At 45.1% G+C, this 20,206-nt stretch overlaps 1 protein-coding gene across 11 annotated transcripts in view; it reads left to right on the forward strand.

Moving 5' to 3' along the window:
• tenm4 (teneurin transmembrane protein 4) overlaps positions 1 to 20,206 on the forward strand; it is a 3,407,721-nt gene that overhangs the window by 3,380,230 nt on the left and 7,285 nt on the right. For all 11 annotated transcript variants that reach the window (XM_072476554.1, XM_072476555.1, XM_072476556.1 and 8 more), the window contains 3 exons: positions 760 to 1,056; positions 2,398 to 4,009; positions 6,553 to 6,695. In XM_072476554.1, coding sequence (XP_072332655.1) covers positions 760 to 1,056; positions 2,398 to 4,009; positions 6,553 to 6,695 — 2,052 coding nt within the window. The remainder of the gene's footprint in view (positions 1 to 759; positions 1,057 to 2,397; positions 4,010 to 6,552; positions 6,696 to 20,206) is intronic.

A 20,206-nucleotide genomic window follows, 5' to 3' on the forward strand; every position in this document is an offset into this window, starting at 1 on the left:
TAAGGAATGATGGGAATGATATAAATGCAAATTCTTTCTTAATAAACCACAGACCTTTTTCAGGTGGTAGCTTCTTCCAAACGTGAGGCTCTGCCATTTGTTCTGCTTCCGTGCATTCCATGAATTCATGCACACAGGGCCTTAGCGCAGAAATATTGTGCTTGATGCCTTCAGCAGATCACGATTAAAAGCAAAAATTGTTGACTTTTTATAAATGGCTGGGCAGGAAAAATGTGTATGATGTGTGAGGAAATAAGCGTAAAAGACATTGCAAAATATCTGCAGGCCACAAAAAGGCTCACAGATCTGCAGTAAATTTGTTGACAAATCCCATAGAATATAGAACATACAATGCAGAAGGAGGCCATTCGGCCCATCGAGTCTGCACCAACCCACTTAACCCTTCACTTCCACCCTATCCCCATAACCCACTAACCCGTCCTAAACTTTTTGGACAATAAGGGCAATTTAGCATGGCCTATCCACCTAACCTTGCATGTCTTTGGACCGTGGGAGGAAACCGGAGCACCAGGAGGAAACGCACGCAGACACGGGGAGAACATGCAGACTCTGCATAGACAGTGACCCAGCGGGGAATCGAACCTGGGACCCTGGCACTGTGAAGCCACAGTGCTAGCCATGTATGCTGCCGTGCTGCCGATCACATAGTTAATGTGATCTTTTCAAACTTGGCTTACCTTCTGATCTATAAAACAGCATGATTGAAGAGTATTATAGCTTGTTTTAAATATTTTCCAGGTCCATAGCCGAAATCTGCTCTCTCTGGATTTTGATCGTGTGACCAGAACAGAAAAAATATATGATGATCATCGGAAGTTCACCCTTCGAATCCTGTATGATCAGGTTGGCCGACCTACTCTGTGGTCCCCAAGCAGCAGACTAAATGGGGTGAATGTGACATATTCTTCAACTGGTCAGGTAGCAGGTGTCCAGAGAGGAACCATGTCAGAAAGAATTGACTATGACCAGGCCGGCAGGATTGTATCCAGAACCTTTGCAGACGGCAAGTCATGGAGCTACACTTACCTTGAAAAGGTACTGTCACACGTGCCCCTCTCAAAGTTCATTTTCTTTACACATGCAGGTTTTGAGAAAAGTGAGCTAGTTGCTGTCTTGTTCATAGGAGATGAACAAATTTGTTATAAAGTTCACCAACTAGAAAATTGTATAATATGGCATTTTGAATATGGAGAGTTATGCTCAACATCGTTGTTGTCATCATTGTCATCATTGATTCCACCGAACGAGGGTTTCATCTGCCAGCTTTTGTGATTTGTGTGTCCTATGATAAATCCTGGAGCCAGTCTTTGAGCAGAGAGGCCAGAAGTTGCCCTGAGGAAAGGAGGTTGCGAGCCAGTGTTCTGCACTCCCTCCTGCTGCCTTTGCCACTTCTCCTCAGCAGAGTTGCGGTTTGATGGATGGGGCATTGCCACATATCACAGGTTGCGGCAAGTACCTCCCACGCACCGACATCAATGTCCCTTTTCAATGAGGCCATCAATGTCCTTAACCAGTTTCACTGTCCTCTTTAAAATCAAGTACCAGTTATAAAAAAGGGATCTGTTTATAAGCTGATTATTTGGCAGTGTCGAAACCAGTATAGCTGATTTCACATGACCATGTTTGCAATCAGTTCCCTGGCAGTATTAGCTTTACATTACATTCCCTTATTTTTTTGCCCAGGGTGCCTTATATTTACAGTATGAAATGGCAGGGAGAATGTGCCCCCTAAGGTGCTGTTGCTGCCACAAGCTAACTTGTGTTCCTCTGGTTCCTACAGTGTAATGGCATCAATTGTTGAGTTTTGACAAAGATCATCTGGACTCAAAACTCTCTTCTCCCCACACAAATGCTGCCAGACTTGCTGAGATTTTCCAGCATTTTTTCTTTTGGTACCTTATTATTCTTGTTTTGAATTGCATTTATTTCTTCAGTTTAGTCGCAGACTTTTGTTTCCTTTTTTATGTCGTACATTGTAAAGAAAATTATTCTGTGATCTGGTGATCCATTTATGATACATTTCAAATACTATACATTTCACCTGAAACAAAATAGTTTTCTCACACCTTTGTCAATGAAATTATTGCCTGTTATGCATGGATTTAGTTCCGATCTAGCTTGTGTACTCTATTAACAATGCTGACATGATTTATAAACATTTGATTAATTTTAAAGGACCTATACTCTAAACATCTGTTTAGGTTTAGCTACAGATTTAAGATGCCATGAAATTAAATAGATTGTTCTTCGTAATTAATTAACTTGTCCAGGAAGATTGATACAAGTTCATGCAAATAGATGAAATAGTTAACAGAATTCTTCAAATCGCGATGTACAATTAGTAACTATAAAATGTTATTTACCTGTTTCTCACAGTCCTCGGTGCTCCTTCTACATAGTCAAAGACAGTACATCTTTGAATTTGACAAAAATGATCGGCTATCTTCTGTGACAATGCCAAATGTGGCTCAGCAAAACCTGGAAACCATTCGTTCTGTGGGCTATTACAGGAACATCTACAAACCCCGTGAGGGCAATGCTTCTGTGATTCAAGATTACACTGAGGACAATCAGCTATTGCAGACTTCATACCTTGGAACTGGACGGCGTGTGCTTTACAAGTATGGCAAGCTTTCCAAGCTCTCTGAAATCCTTTATGATACTACTAGGATTGGCTATACCTATGACGAAACAGCTGGAATGCTGAAAACTGTCAACTTGCAGAATGAAGGCTTCACTTGCACTATACGATTCAGGCAAATCGGCCCTCTTATTGACAGACAGATCTTTCGATTCAGTGAGGAAGGAATGGTGAATGCCCGCTTTGATTATAACTATGACAACAGTTTCCGGGTTACTAGTATGCAAGCTGTGATCAATGAGACCCCTTTACCTATTGATCTGTATCGATATGATGATGTTTCTGGGAAAATTGAACAATTTGGAAAATTTGGTGTAATTTATTATGATATCAATCAGATTATCACAACTGCAGTCATGACTCACACTAAACATTTTGATGCTTATGGGCGAGTGAAAGAAGTCCAGTATGAAATTTTCAGATCACTCATGTATTGGATGGCAGTGCAATATGACAACATGGGTAGGGTGGTAAAGCGGGAACTGAAGGTTGGTCCCTATGCCAATACATCCAGGTATGCTTATGAATATGATGCAGATGGGCAATTGCAGACCGTAACCTTGAATGACAAACCTCTGTGGCGCTACAGCTATGATCTAAATGGAAATCTCCATTTGCTAAGCCCTGGCAATAGTGCTCGTCTGACTCCACTAAGGTACGACCTGAGAGATAGGATTACTCGTCTTGGAGAGATACAGTACAAAGTAGATGAGGATGGTTTCTTACGGCAAAGAGGAAATATTATCCTTGAGTACAATTCAGCGGGACTTCTTAGCAAAGCATACAGTAAAACCAATGGTTGGAAAGTACACTATCGATATGATGGAGTTGGAAGACGTGTTTCGAGCAGAACTAGCTATGGAATGTATTTACAATTCTTTTATGCAGATCTAAGTAACCCAGCGAGAGTCACACATATGTACAATCATACAAGTTCTGAAATAGCATCCCTTTATTATGATCTTCAGGGACACCTTTTTGCTATGGAAATTAGCAGTGGTGATGAGTTCTATGTTGCCTGCGATAATACAGGAACCCCATTAGCTGTATTCAGTGGAAACGGTTTAATGATTAAACAAATCACTTATACTGCGTATGGAGAGATTTATATGGACACAAATCCAGCCTTTCAACTCATTGTAGGCTATCATGGTGGCTTGTATGATCCTCTCACCAAACTAGTGCACTTTGGACGGCGAGATTATGATGTGCTTTCTGGAAGGTGGACAGCGCCAGATCATGATGTTTGGAATCACCTCAGTGACAGTCTTATACCTTTTAATTTGTACATGTTTAAAAATAACAATCCAGTCAGCAACATGCAGGATATCAAATGTTATATGACAGGTAAGAAAGATTCTTTATTTTCTTTATGTAAATTAATCCTTCAGTGATTATGTATTCTGAGTCATGTAGATAGCTACCACATTTAAAAAAATAAATTTAGAGTACCCAATTATTTTTTTCCAATTAAGGGGCAATTTAGCATGGCCAATCCACCTAATGTGCACATCTTTGGGTTGTGGGGGTGAAACCCACGCAGACACGGGGAAAATGTGTAAATTCCATACGGACAGTGACCCAGGGCCGGGATTCGAACCTGGGTTCTCAGCGCCGCAGTCCCAATGCCCTTTAATGAATTCATTGTAAAGCAAGCTGACAAGTGTTCTTTGATCAATAGTTGTCATGAAATGAAACTTCTGATTGAAAAGAGTTTGCTGCAGTCTTATTTACCAATAATAGTTTCTAAAATCTACAAAAAAACATATACTTTTGTGACAGAACTGTGAAGCAAATTTGCACCTGACCCATACATTAAGGGACCAAAATTAATTGTGTTGTGTCAGGGTAGATTCTAACAAGAAAGAAATGCTAGTATTAAAGGAACAGCAGAAAACGTGAAGTACAACAACATGTTGGCAGGAATTTTGCAGATGCAAACGGCGACATGTGCGCAAAATCCTACGAGAGCCAGAAAACAAGAATCGTGCCAGCGAGATCTTGTTTTCATATTCTCCCCAACCCTCGCTGGTGACATAATGAGGCTCGTGCACAAAAAGATCTGGAAACACATTTAAATAAATTGTAATGTCATTATTGGGATTCCCCGCCATATGTTCCCTCCACATTCGGACCTCCCTGTCACATCAGCGAGGTTTATAACAGGTTTCAGAAACAGGAACCAGAGGGAACCCACCAGGGGTGCTCAGGTAGGCATAGCTCCTGGGTGGGAGCGGTGTGGGACATGCCCGAGTAGTACCCTTGCATTGCCCACCTGGCACTGCCCCACCCCTCTGCCAATGTCCCCTGGCACTCTGGCACAGCCCCCGGAACTGCTTCCTCGGGTGAGCTCCAATAGGAGAGTTCTTCCTATCCATGGCGGAGATCGGGGTATTTCCCTTATCCATGAGGGGTGGTGGTTCCCTTTATGTGTATGTGTGTGTGTGTGTGTAGGGGGGTTCTCCATGTACTTTGGGGGTGGGTTGGGATTTTTTTGTTGTTTATTGGACATCAGGGCACCCTTGAGATTCCAGCAATGCTGGCTGAAGATTCTTCTTGAAGAGTTCCGCACAATGTGGTGAAAAAATTGAGCTGTGCAGCCTGCCAGCTGCTGCCAGTTTTCTCACCTCAGCCAGCATTCTGTACAAAAAAAGGGAAAATTCTGACCCCTGTGTTAAAAAGGATCCATTCAAATGTAATGCGAGTAACTAAAAAAAAAAAAAATTCTCCGCAACTGTCTATTTTCATGATCTTTAATAAGAATGGCATGATTGTCTAAAATCTACAATGATTGAACATGTCATAGTCATTGCTTCGAAATAGCTGGTAACTTTGATACCAACAACATAGCCAACATAGCCATTACAATACATACTGAACGTGATTCATCCTCAAGTACAAATTAAAGTAAATGTAGAAAACAATGAATTTCATTTGCTTTCAAAATTTGCGTATCATGCATGTATCATACTTATGAAACCAATTACATAATTATCAATGCAAAGTTTCCATTGAAAACAATAAGCTTTTACTGTCATCCTGGTCTTTACATAAACAATAATATTTTAATGGCAAAGTTTTAAATAATTTGTTCGCTAACACTACTAGTTGAATTTAATGGAAATTTATGTGCTACTGTGGTTATGTGCTATATTTTCCGCACCATTTATATGGCCCGATTTTGGGCTCCAGACCAGTTTTCGGCAAATGATTAGTGGTGTGAGTTAGAAATTCCTCCAGTGCTCCACAAATGAGGCCCGGAGTATTTTAATATACTCAATTAAATCTCACTGTCCGATTTCCCACCCTTTCCAAGAGCCAGTGCGAAGGGCAGGAATTTGTGTGGCCAACAATTTGAAATTATTGCTCTTGCATTGCTTCACAGTCACTTTTCCCTTCAACTTTATATCCCCTTATGCACCCTCTGCTCCTTTTACACCAATACATATCCACCACTCTCTCCACTGAATCATTGCTGGCTGCTCAGCCGTTCTTCTTCTGTGTCACAGAGCTCCATGCCCTTCCTACTTCGAAAAGCCTTCTCTTCAACAGTGCCTTTCATCCCCAGTCCTGAACTTTTTTCCATTTTTCCTTTCCCCCACCACATTCATTGTTTCTCCCTTAATTAGAAATGTTTCAAAAATTAAATCTGCAAAATACTGCCCACACCACATTGGGAATACCTGCATTAGACATCATTTAATTTGACACATACAAAATGACAGTCGTAACTTAACTGCTTTTCTATATTTTACACTTCTGATGAAAGTTATTAATGATCATCCAGCTCATTGTGGTAATTCTACAGTAAAGATTTACAGTTCCCTCGTGCCTGTATGTAAAACAACTGACAGATATTGAATACGGTTTCTCTCTTTTCTATGTCACAGATGTGAACAGTTGGTTGCTGACATTTGGATTCCAGCTGCACAATGTGATCCCAGGATATCCCAAACCAGAAACATCTTTAATGGAACCTTCCTATGAGCTTCACAACACTCAGATGAAAACTCAAGAGTGGGACAACAGCAAGGTAACATCACTGACAAGTGCTCTCCATTAGATGATTATGGAAAGATGAGAGAGTGGAAAAATAGCAGTATTTCATTACATTTATCTACTTCCAGGTTCCTATTAATACCTTAACCCTCAGACATTTGCAGTTACTTTGCCTAATTTAGCTGTAAGCTGTGGACAAAATGAAACTGCTCAACATCGTAAAAAGATCTCGGGCACAGTTCTCTGGAAGATTTTCGAAGTTCATTCGCGACAAGTTTTTCAGGGGGTTAGTTCCCCATCTCTGTCCAATGACACTCAGCCCCACACTTCGAATTTTTTTTCAGCACTCGGGAGCTGAACTCAGAGATCGGGCCGCCATTTTGAAAGGGTGCCCCGATCTCTAAGTGAGCTTGTAAATTCTCCACATCCCCCACCCATGGGAAATGTCACCCCCCACACACATGGGCACTACCCCACATCACCCAAATGAGGAATTTCCACTATGGAGTCTCTGAGAGCCCCCGTTTTCAGGCCTGCCAAGCCCCCTTACAGCACCACCCCTTCCGGGACCCCCATCCATCACCCCCAAAACATCCCAGAGGCCCCTACTTACCTGCTGTGCACACATCCACCCCTCAAACCCCATCCACCCTCCTTTCATGGGCATGGCCCCGCTTGGGTCTAGACCTTTGGCAGTGCCACCCAGGCACCCTTGCACTGCCACCCTGGCATCCAGGCAGTGCTGCTGCCAGCTTGGCTGTGCCACCAGGGTACCTTGGCAGTGCCAGGGTGGCAGTGCCAAAGTGCCAGCTGGGCAGTGCCAAGGTGCCTACGTTCCAGGGGGAGGGCCAAGGGGTCACCCTGCCCTGACCCTGACCATCCAGCAGTCTCCAATGGCCCAGGAGTCCCCTGGGGGCCACCCCGCCTAGTCCATATTCTTGTGGACCAGCATTGATCAGCACCCGGCTGCAACCTCCCGAGGGAGGCTGGTAAATCACAGAATCACAGAAAAATACACTGCAGAAACGGCCTTTCGGCCCATCAAGTCTACACCGCCACATGAAAGGCACCTGATCTGCCAATCCTAATATCATGTGCCAGGACTTGGCCCAGAGCCTCAAATGTTAAGACGTGCCAAGTGCTCATCCAGGTACCTGTTAAAGGATGTGAGGCAACCTGCCTCCACGACCCTCCCAGGCAGTGCGTTCCAGATCGTCACCACCTTCTGGGTAAAAAATGTTTTCCTCAAATTCCCCCTGAACCTCCCGCTCCTCTCCTTGAATTTTTGTCCCCTTGTAACCGGCCGGACAACTGAGGGGAACAGCTGTTCCCTATCCTGTCTGTGTCCCTCAAAATCTTGTACACCTTGATCAGGCCGCCCCTCCGTCTTCTCTCCTCAGTGAAAACATCCCAAGCCTATCCAACCTCTTTTCATAACTTAAATGTTCCATCCCAGGCAACATCCTGGTGAAACGTCTCTACACCCCCTCCAGTGCAATCACACCCTTCCTATAATGTGGTGACCAGAGCTGCACACAGAACTCCAGCTGTGGCCTCACCAATGTTCTATATATGTCCAACATGACTTTGTTGCTTTTGTAATCTATGCCACGATTGATAAAGGCAAGTGTACCATCTGCCTTTTTCACCATACTATTAAGTTACCCTTCTACCTTCAGAGATCTATTACAATTACACCAAGGTCTCTTTGTTCCTCAGGACTTCCCAGTTTGGTGCCGTTCATTGAATATTTCCTTGTCAAATTGCTCCTTCCAAAGTGTAACACCTCACACTTTTCAGGATTAAATTCCATCTGCCACTTTTCTGCCCATTTGACCATCCGTATTATTATTTTTACACACTTCTGCAAATTGCGCATATATTTGCTCCTCAATTTCCCGCTGACTATCTGGGGGTCTATAATAAACACCTCGCAATGTAGCTGTCCCTTTTTTATTCCTAAGCTCTACCCACAAAAATTAATTTAACGCCACCCCCAAGATAGCATCTCTACTTACTGCAATAATTGACTCCTAAACTAATAGTGCAATGCCTCCCCCTCTTCTGCACCCTCCCCTGTCCCTCCTGAAGATTCCGTATCCTGGGATGTTGAGCTGCCAATCCTGCCCCTCCCTCAACTACATCTCTGTGATGGCTACTATATTATAATTCCATGTGTCAATCATCGCCCTTAACTCATCCGTTTTACCTGTAATACTCCAGGCATTAAAGTAGAGGCCATCCAGTCTTCTGTGTAGGTCGACTAAAACTACGGGGTGTTTTGTGGTAATGTTTCCTATTTGGATGGGTACAGGGGCTGTGATGCATCCCTGCTGTGAGTGGCCTGTGAAGCCGCTGAGGGTGATAGTGGCTGTAGTGGGCCACGTGTCCTGACAAAGGGTGGAGGAATTTATGGTGGTGCGGGACCCTCCTGTGTCCCAAAGAAACTCGATAGGCTGTCCCCGAATTTTCGCTGCGACTACGGGTCGTCCTTACCTATCCCAAAGGGTATCGCAGACCCAACTGGGAGAGCCTGTACAACGTCAGTCCGTTCCGGTCAAGTCCATCTGATCCGAACGGGTGCTAATGCTATGGATGGGCTCTGCCTTTTTCTTACTCAGAGTGCCTGTTGGGCTCTCGGTGGCTTTTTAGGGGCATTGCACTCTTTGGCAAAATGTCCCAACTGTCCGCAGTTGTAATATTCTTGCGGTTTTGTCGGGGGGCTGTTCTTTCCCTCATTTACCCAGGCGGGGTTGTGAGGTGTGGCTTTTACTGCCTGCATGTCTGCGGCGGTTTGCTTTTCCTCTGTGGTTTTTGCGGCGGGTCGATTGTGAACAGACTGCTCCCAAACGCGGGACAATCTTTTAACCACCCACTTCTCTTTATGAGCCTCCTCCGAGGGATCACAACTACTACAGGCATTCTGTTCTGCCTCTGTGGCATGGGAGATAAGGGTGCGGGTCCATTTGGCCATATTGTCTGGGGACAAATGGGCACGGTCTACGTCTCCATAGAAGTGAATCCACAGGCGTCCTGCGAATGCTGTGGGGTGCTCAGACTTCTTCTGCCTACACTTATTTAGGCCATCTACGGGGTCACCCCGGTTATACCCGATCGCATCCAGGATCGCGGTATGCATTTCTGCAAGGGTGCCTCCTCCTACGTTCTGTGGGTCGGGAAGGGCTGCTGCTACCGATGGATCTAGACTTAGAACCATGAGCTTTACACGCTCTCTCTCATCCAGGCCGTACATGGTCGCCTGATGTTTGACGGTGGCAAAGAAATGGTGTGGGTCTGAAGCGGAGAGGAACGGTGTGATTTTTGCACACGCGTCCCGTAATTGGGTCACTGTGAGGGGGGTGGAATATAGGAATTCCGCCTCGTCTGATGTGGCTGTGCGGTGGGTTGTTACAGGGTTCATCGGAGCCTGAACTACCTGCTGTGTGGGGGGTGGGGGTGCTTTTCTCCTTTGGGGCTTTCCCTGCGCACATGTTCCCTGAACATATCTCTGCGCTGTTTCCTGTAATTCTTCCCAATCAGGGCCGTCTTCCTGGTCTAAACTTTCCCCAAAGGTTTCTTGGAATCCCTTTTGGACAGAAAGCAGTGATTGCAGGTCTGCAATTTGCTTCCGGCACTTTGCATGGTCTAAGGTACTCTGCCTTTGTTCCGTGGTTGCAGCGTGGAGCGCTCTCAAGGCTGCCTTGAGATCACTACATTGTTTCTGTAGCGTCTCCACCTGCTTCTCTGTTTCTTTCTTTACCAGGACTGCACGCTGCTTGTCCTGATAAGCCTTTTCGTACTGGGACTGGAAACTACTCAAATGCGCCAGACAAGACTGGTGACCCCGTTTGGCGTCAGCCACCTCTTCATCCTTTGCTGCTAATTTCCGCCTCAATTCCAGATTCTCTTTCTCCACGTCGCATACATCGACTTTACTCATACGATGTATGCCCTCTACTTCTTTGCGGAGCGTCCTGACGACCTCCTCTGTGCCTCGCAATTGTGCCAGACAGGACACAATTGCCATCGGCTTGCGAGCTTTTGCTAAGTTCTTTTTGTGGATTTCACTCATGTTCTCCCACCAAGTATGCCCTATACTTCCGGGACCTGAGTCGTCATTATTACAGAAATCATTCCACATGGGCCATCCTTTGCCCTTGAGGTATTTCCGAATTTCCTCTTCCCAAGTGGGGCACTGTCCCACTCTACTGCTGCTGGTCGCTGCGACCGCAAATTCCTCGGGGGTCATGAGGCGTTGCATTGCCTGCATGGCCATCTCTCCTATCTGCTTGCTTCGGTTAAATTTGGAACAGGGGGCTAAGGTGGTGTTGTAGATGCGGGTACGGCCTGCGCTAATTTCCGAAAATACAGACTTCCGACAGTTTTGACGCAACAAAAATCTATCAGTTTTACCTTATAGCCCTGTTAGTTATGCATGCATACACACACTTCTGAATTATGAATTATTAATCAGAACCGCTTGAACACTTGTGGGGTTTTTTGTTTCCAATTGGATTCTAATTAAAAATTTCTTGGGTTCTCCCGGAGTGGTTTTCCACTTCTAGATCGGGTCCCACCAGAGTCGCCAAAATGTTGCTCTTATTAGCCCTAGTTTTATTAGCTCTAATTCTGTCACCTTTGCTCACGAGTCGCGAGGTATCTTTCTGATACCGCCACGTGACTCAAGCTCAAGTAATGATTAATAATGCAGCACACCGCTTAGTAAATGTTAAATCAACGATCATTTATTATATACCGCAATAAATACTTATACAATAATCCTGCTTCTAGACTATTACCTACCACTAAAGGCCAATACTTAACTTTGGTGATGGCCCACCAGGTCAGGTAAACAAATGGCTTATCGAATTGGGTCTGGCCTGCGGGATTCAAAAAGGCTGGTACGGGTCGATAGTCTGGAACACCTATCTGGTAGCGATTGCTGGAGTAAGACTTACTTGTTCTTTGTCGAAGGGTCTCGAAGGTTGCAAGTAGGAGAAGAAGGGTCGATCTGAACTTGGCCCCTATTTTTATAGTTCCCAGGGGCTTCCCGCCTCTCGGGGCGGACCTTGACCTTGGTCCCAAGTGATTGAACTTGGTCCCAATCACTGGGTTCGATATGCTCCAATAATGGGGCGATTCCTTGATCGGGGGGTGGGTCGTCCACCTTTCTTTGTCTCGGCCCCTGCTGGCGCCGAGAGGTCTGGATCAGCTTTCAATTGCTAATTTGTAGCAATTGTTCCTGGGGATGGCCGATTAAAATGCAGATGGCTCGGTTGATGTGCTGTTTATGGTTGCAGGTATCGGTCTGGGCCGACTTCCCCAGAGCCGAATACACTGTTCTGTCTGCAGCTGTCCGTTTGAGTCCTGTTGGCTGATTTTCCCATCAGCCTCTTTCGTTCGTCATTTTACATCGGGGTTTGGCCATTTTGCTCGGGTATCAGCCATTTTAGGTAGGGTGCTCGTTCAGAGAGTCGGTGCAAACTCCTTCTGCACTGTAGGGAGTCTATGGTTCTGTGGGAGGTGAAAAAGCGCATCAGAGAAGTGAAGTGGGATTATGGGAAAAGACAGGAGGAGGGTATCAATGTCGCAGGAGTGTACCAGCAGACAGAAAGGTGGGTTGAAGTGTGTCTACTTCAATGCAAGGAGCATCCGGAATAAGGTAGGTGAACTTGGAGCGTGGATTGGTACTTGGGACTACGATGTTGTGGCCATTGGGCGTCATACTCCGCCGGCGGGAGTCTCCGTTCTGCCGGCACCGGGGGGTTTCCCGACGGCGTGGGGCTGCCCCACAATGGGAAACCCCATTGACCGGCCGGTGTTACGGAGACTCCCGCCGGCCGGTCGGCGCAGAAATGTGGCGGGGCGGGTAGGAGAATTTCGCCCATGGTTAGAACAGGGACAGGAATGGTTGTTATAAGTTCTGGGGTATAGATGTTTCAGTAAGAGTAGGGAAGGTGGTAAAAAAGGTGGAGGAGTCGCATTGTTAATCAATGATAGCTTAACGGCTGCAGAAAGGCAGTTCGAAGGGGATCTGCCTACTGAGGAAATATGGGCCGAAGTTAGAAATAGGAAAGGAACGGTCACGTTGTTAGGAGTTTTCTATAGGCCCCCAAATAGTAATCGAGATGTGGAGGACGAAATTGCAAAACAGATTATGGATAGGTGTGGAGGTCTAAGGGTAGTTGCCATGGGTGACTTTAACTTTCCAAATATTGATTGGAACCTCTATAGGTCGAACAGTTCGGATGGGGCAGTTTTTGTACAGTGTGTGCAGGAGGGTTTCCTGACACAATATGTGTATAGGCCGACAAGAGGGGGGGCCACATTGGATTTGGTACTGGGTAATGAACCGGGCCAAGTGTTAGATTTGTTTGTGGGAGAGCACTTTGGAGACCACAATTCGGTGTCTTTCACTATTGCAATGGAGAGGGATGGGGCCATACGGCAGGGCAAGGTTTATAATTAGGGGAGGGGTAATTATGATGCGATTAGGCAAGAATTAGGGAGCATAAGATGGCAACAGAAACTGCCAGGGAAAGGCACAAATGAAAAGTGGAGCTTGTTCAAGGAACAAATACTGCGTGTCCTTGATATGTATGTCCCTGTCAGGCAGGGAGGAAATGGCCCTGTGAGGGAACCATGGTTCACAAAAGAGGTTGAATGTCTTGTCAAGAGGAAAAAGGAAGCGTATGTAAGGATGAGAAAACAAGGTTCAGTTGGGTTGCTTGAGGGTTACAAGGTAGCAAGGAATGAGCTAAAAAAAAGGGCTGAGGAGAGCTCGGAGGGGGCATGAAAAGTCCTTGGTGGGTCGGATCAAGGAAAACCCCAAGGCATTTTACTCTTATGTGAGAAATAAAAGAATGACCAGGGTGAGGTTAGGGCCGGTCAAGGACAGTAGTGGGAACTTGTGCATGGAGTCCGCACGGTAGCATTGTGGATAGCACAATTGCTTCACAGCTCCAGGGTCTCAGGTTCGATTCTGGCTTGGGTCATCCTCCCCGTGTGTACATCCTCCCCGTGTGTGCGTGGGTTTCCTCCGGGTTTCCTCCGGGTGCTCCAGTTTCCTCCCACAGTCCAAAGATGTGTAGGTTAGGTGGATTAGCCATGATAAATTGCCCTTAGTGTCCAAAATTGCCCTTAGTGTTGGGTGGGGCTACTGGGTTATGGGGATAGTGTGGAGGTGTTGACCTTGGGTAAGGTGCTCTTTCCAAGAGCCGGTGCAGACTCGATGGGCCAAATGGCCTCCTTCTGCACTGTAAATTCTATGATCTATAAATAGGAGGCGTTGAATGAATACTTTTCTTCAGTGTTCACCAAGGAGAGGGGCCATGTTTTTGAGGATGAGAGTGTAATGCAGGTGGGTAGGCTGGAGGAGGTAGATGTTCTGAGGAAGGATGTATTAGCAATTTTGAAAAACCTGAGGGTCGACAAGTGCCCTGGGCCAGGTGGGATATATCCAAGGATTCTTTGGGAGGCAAGGGATAGATTGCAGAGCCTTTGGCTTTGATCTTTGGGTCCTCGCTGTCCACGGGGATAGTGCCAGAGGACTATGATCTATGATCTATGACTGGAGAGTGGTGAATGTTGATCCTCTGTCCAAGAAAGGGAATAGGAGTGACCCTGGTAATTATAGGCCGGTTAGTCTTACTTCGGTGGTCGGTAATTTAATGGAAAAGGTCCTGAAGGATAGGATTTATGACCATTTGGAAAGATGCAGTTTAATCCGGGATAGTCAACACGGATTTGTGAAGGGTAAGTCTTGCCTCACAAATTTGATTGAATTCTTTGAGGAGGTAACTAAGTGTGTAGATGAAGGTAGAGCAGTTGATGTCGTATACATGGATTTTAGTAAGGCGTTCCCCATAGTCGGCTAATGAAGAAAGTAAGGAGGTGTGGGATAGAGGGAACTTTGGCCAATTGGATAACTAACTGGCTATCACATAGAGGACAGAGGGTGGTGGTGGATGGAAAATTTTCAGACTGGAGACCAGTTACCAGCGGTGTACCACAGAGATCAGTGCTGGGTCCTCTGCTATTTGTGATTTTTATCAATGACTTGGAGGAGGGGGCTGGAGGGTGGGTCAGTAAATTTGCTGATGACACCAAGATTGGTGGAGTAGTGGATGAGATGCAGGGCTGTTGTAGGCTGCAAAGAGACATTGATAGGATGCAGAGCTGGGCCGAAAAATGGCAGATGGAGTTTAACCCTGATAAGTGCGAGGTGATTCATTTTGGTAGAAAAAATTTGAATGCGGATTATAGGGTCAACGGCAGGGTTCTGTGGAGGAACAGAGAGATCTTGGGGTTCATGTCCACAGATCTCTGAAGGTTGCCGCTCAAGCGGATAGAGCCGTGAAGAAGGCCTACAGTGTGTTAGCGTTTATTAACAGGGGCATGAGTTTAAGAGCCGCAGGGTTATGCTGCAACTGTACATGACCCTGGTGAGACCACATTTGGAATATTGTGTGCAGTTCTGGTCACCTCACTATAGGAAGGATGTGGAAGCATTGGAAAGGGTGCAAAGGAGATTTACCAGAATGCTGCCTGGTTTGCAGGATAGGTCTTATGAGGAAAGGTTGAGGGAGCTAGGGCTTTTCTCTTTGGAGCGGTGGAGGATGAGAGGTGACTTAATAGAGGTTTATAAGATGATGAGGGGGATAGATAGAGTGAACGTTCAGAGACTATTTCCTCGGGTGGATGTAGCTGTTACAAGGGGGCATAACTATAAGGTTCAGGGTGGGAGATATAGGAGGGATGTCCGAGGTAGGTTCTTTACTCAGAGAGTGGTTAGGGTGTGGAATAGACTGCCTGCTGTGAGAGTGGAGTCGGGCACTTTAGGAACTTTCAAGCGGTTATTGGATAGGCACATGGAGCACACCAGAATGACAGGGAGTGGGATAGCTTGATCTTGGTTTCGGACAATGCTCGGCACAACATCGAGGGCCGAAGGGCCTGTTCTGTGCTGTACTGTTCTATGTTCTATGTAACATAAAAGGGATTCCCAAAGACTTCTATAGGCATATAGATAATAAATGGGTGACAAAAGGAGGAGTAGGGCCGACTAGGGACCAAAAAGGGAATTAACACATGGGCACAAGAACTGAATAATAATTTAATACTTTCTATCCATCATTACCAAGGTAGTGATGCAGAGTGAGGCCAACTGCGCAGGTTCAATTCCCTGATAGGTGGAGATTATTCTTGAAGGCCCTGCCTTTTCAACCTTGCCTGACGTTTGAGGTGTGGTGATCCTCAGATTAACCCACCGCCAATCAATTCTCTCACTCAAAGGGGAAAGTAGCCTATGGTCACCTGGGACTATACGAAGTAGATGCTACCAAGGCCATGGAGACAATGTAGGAAATTCTGTCCCTAGAAGGGTTCAAAATTGATAAGCAGGATGTACTGAATACACTGTCAGTACTGAAAGTTGACAAGGCACCGGGACCAGATGAGATGCATCCAAAGATATTGAAGGAAGTGATAATGTAAATTGCAGGGTTGCTGGCTATAATCTTCTAGTCTTCTCTAGACGCGGGAGGTGCCAGTGGACTGGAAAGTTGAAAATGTTATGCCTTTGTTCAAAGAGGTTTGTAAGGATAGCTGCAGCAATTACAGGCCAGTCAGTTTAATTTCGGTAGTGGGCAAGCTTCCACAAATAATTATTCAGGAAAGAATTAGTAGTCACATGAAAAAATGTGGGTTGGTTAGGAAGAGCCAGCATGGATTTCTAAAGAGGAAATCGTATTTGAATAATTTGTTGGAGATTTTTGAGGAGGTGACAGAAAGGGTCGATGAGAGTAAAGCTGTTAATGCGGTGTGCATGACCTTCCAAATGACATTTTATATAGTGCCACACAACAGGCTTGTCAGAAAGGTTATAGCTCATGGAATAAAAGGGACAGTAGCAGTGTGGATTTTAAAAATTGGCTGAATAATGGGAAGCAGCGAATAATGCTTTTTTTTTAATTTAGAGTACCCAATTTTTTTTTCCAATTAAGGGTCAATTTATCATGACCAATCCACCTATCCTTTACTTTGGGTTATGGGGGTGAGACCCACACAGACACAGGGAGAATGTGTTAACTCCACCTGGACAGTGACCCTTGGCCGGGATTGAAGCAGAGAGTAATGTTCCATGGATGTTTTTATGGCTGGATGAAGGTGTGTTGTGGTGTTCATGAGGGATCGGTTTGGTGCACTTGCCTTTCCTGATACGTATTGATAATCCAGATCTTGGTGTGCAAGGGGGAAATTTCAAAGTTTGCGCCTGATATAAAACTTGGAAGTATTGTAAACTGTGAGGGGGATAATGTAGAACTTCAAAAGGACATAGACAAGTTGGCAGAGTGGACAAATTAAGTCAATGTGAAGAAATGTGAGGTAATGGATTTTGGCAGGAGAATGTGAAGAGACAATATAAAACAAGAGGTAAATTCATAAGTGGGTGCAGGAACAGAGAGACCTGGCTGCATGTGTGCATAGATCATTGAAGGTTAATTACACAGGTGGCGAGATCAGTTAATAAAGCACATAGAATTCTGGGCTTTATTAATAGGGCATACAGTAAAAGAGCAAGGAGGTTATGCTGAACCTATACAAGACAATAGTTAGACCTCAGCTGGAGTATTGTGCACAGTTCAGGGCACCACACTATAGGATGGGTGTGAATGCATTGGAGAGAGTGCAGAAGAGGTCCACAAAAATGGTTTCAGGGATGAGAAACTTCAGTTATGAGGATAGATTGGAGAGGTCGGGACTGTTCTTGGAGAGAAAAAGACTAAGAGGAGATTTGTTAGAGATGTTCAAAATCATGAGTGGGCTGGACAGAGTAGATTGGGAGAAACGATTCCCACTCATAAAAGTAGCAAGAATGTGAGGGCACAGATTTAAAGTGATTTGAAAAAGAAGCAAATGTGATGTGAGAAAACTCTTTTTCAAACAATGTTTGGTTCAGGTCTAGATTGCAGTGCATAAAAGTGTGGTGGGGGCAGATTCAGCCGAGACATTCAAGAGGGTATTCGAAGATTATTTGAATAGAAACAATGTGCAGGGACACTATGTCATGATGTTTGTTTGGAAAGCTGGTGTAGATATGGGTCAAATGGTCTCCTTCCAAACCATAACAATTCTTTGATCAACTTGCACTTAAACATGTTTTATATGTTTAAAAAATCTCAAATCACTTCATATGTCACTCAGTACAGATCATATTCCAGAGCTCAGCAGAACAACCAACCCATTCCCTGCAGTTGAAGTACAAGCTATTTCTTTTCTTGTTGTCAGCTAATAATCCCATCACTGTCATCCTCTCCAATCTTGACTTGGTGGCATGATGGTTAGCACTGCTGTCTCATAGCGCCAGGGACCCAGGTTCGAATCCAACCTCAGGTGACTGTCTGTGTGGTGTTTGCACTTTCTCCCCGTGTTTGCGTGGGTTTCCTCCGGGTGCTTCGGTTTCCTCCCACAGTCCAAAGATGTGCAGGTTAGGTGGATTGACCATGATAAATTGCCCTTAGTGTCCAAAGGCTGGGTGGGGATACAGGGCTAGAGTGGGGATTGGACCTAGGTAGGGTGCTCTTTTGAAGGGTCGGCGCAGGCTCGATGGGCCAAATGGCCTCCTTCTGCACTGTAGGGAGTCTATAGTTCGATGGGAGGTGAAAAAGCACATTAGGGATTCTATGACAGCTTTATTCAGTTAATCCGTAGGTACTGGCAGGGCATTTCCAGCCATGTTTCATTCCCCCAGAAATAATCACTGGCCTAATACTATGGTTTTTTAAATAATTATTTCCATCCTATTCAAAATGTCTATGATTGTCACTGTAATATTTCTAGAAATTCACTTAATTTTTAAAATTCTTTCTTGAGATGTGCGCGTAGCTGACTCGGTCAGTATTTGTTGCCCATCCCTTATTGCCCTTGAACTGAATGGCTAGCTAGGCCATTTCAGTGGGGGCAGTTAAGAGTCAACCGCATTGCTGTGTGGATCTGGAGTCACATGTAGGCCAGACCGGGTAAGGAAAATTTCCTTCCCTGAAGGACATTAGTGAACCAGGTGGGTTTTTACGACAATTGGCAATGGTCATCATTAGGCTTTTAATTCCAGATTTTTATTGAATTCAAATTTCACCATCTGCCATGGTAGGACTCCAACGCCGGACCCCAGAGCATTACCCTGGGTCTCTGGATTACTAGTCCAGTGACAAGACCATATTGCCCCTGCTGAATATGCCCCTGCCCCCCATATTGTCATTTGGAACGAACGGAAGTTTCCCACTGGACATTCATCCATATACTACCTTATCATACCCCTCAAATACATGACAAAATGACTCACATCTGATGATTCACTACCCTTATGTAGACATGCATAGCAGGTACTTTGTGGACAACAATATTCCTAAATTGCAGTCGATTGAATGAACATTATTGTTGTAACATTCGACTGCCAGGATGGTAGAAGATGAACAAAATTGCCTTTTTCTGTCTAGCAGTTCTTATTGTCCTCAGTTGCTTTTATCTGCAGGTTTGTTGGAATTGAGCACAGCAGTAGAATGTATTTCTTGCCACTTACAGTAAAATAGAGTCATTACAGCACAGAAGGAGGCCACTAGGCCCACTAGACTGTGCTATCTGTGCAAGGTTAGCAGTGGCAGAAAAAGTATGCATGGAGTTGCATCCAGACAACCGGTGAGAGCCGTCATAACTCCATTGGCATCAAAGGCCCAAATCTGAAGGATTTAAACCTGGGAGTGGATGGGCTGTAATTATGCCAATAGTCATCTGTCTGGGTACAGTTCACATTTCTGAGATATGGTAAGGAACAACATGAATGTGTAGTGGAGGAATAAGAATTCATGATCTTTAATGCTGCTGCAGGTTTTGGATGGTGAGGTAAGTCTCGATTCAGCCTTCCCCTGAGAGTGGGTTACCCAGGTCATGCACCCTGGAGCCACATAGGTTTCCCTCAACATCCGCTGCACTCAACTATCTGTCGCTTTAATTTCCCCAACTTTGTCATGATAATAATCATCTTTATTAGTATCACAAGTAAGCTTACATTAATGCTGCAATGAAAATCCCCTAGTTGCCACACTCTGGCGCCTGTTCGGATACACAGAGGGAGAATTCAGAATGTCCAATTCACCTAACAAGCACATCTTTCAGGACCTGTGGGAGGAAACTGGAGCGCCCGGAGGAAACCCATGCAGACACTGGGAGAACATGCAGACTCTGCACAGATAGTGACCCAAGCCGGGAATCAAATTTGGGTCCTAGTGCTGTGAAGCAACAGTGCTAACCATTGTGCTGCCATGCTGCCCGTAAGCCTCACAAAAAAAAAATAGCTGCAGGTACTAATTAAGTCAGACAGTACCTGTGGACCAGAAGTCAGTTGGTCAATATTTCAAATCTACAGACTGATTCACGAGACGGAATATTTCTGGTGTTTTTTCTCTGTTCTCTGCGGGAGTACTGTATTGATGAAGGTGCTGTCCTTCAGAATTGACACTGAGGTGAGGGCCTTTCTGGCAGTTCCAG

Source organism: Scyliorhinus torazame, chromosome 15 (genome assembly GCF_047496885.1).
Source record: "Scyliorhinus torazame isolate Kashiwa2021f chromosome 15, sScyTor2.1, whole genome shotgun sequence".
In the NCBI taxonomy this organism is placed as follows: Eukaryota; Metazoa; Chordata; class Chondrichthyes; order Carcharhiniformes; family Scyliorhinidae; genus Scyliorhinus; species Scyliorhinus torazame.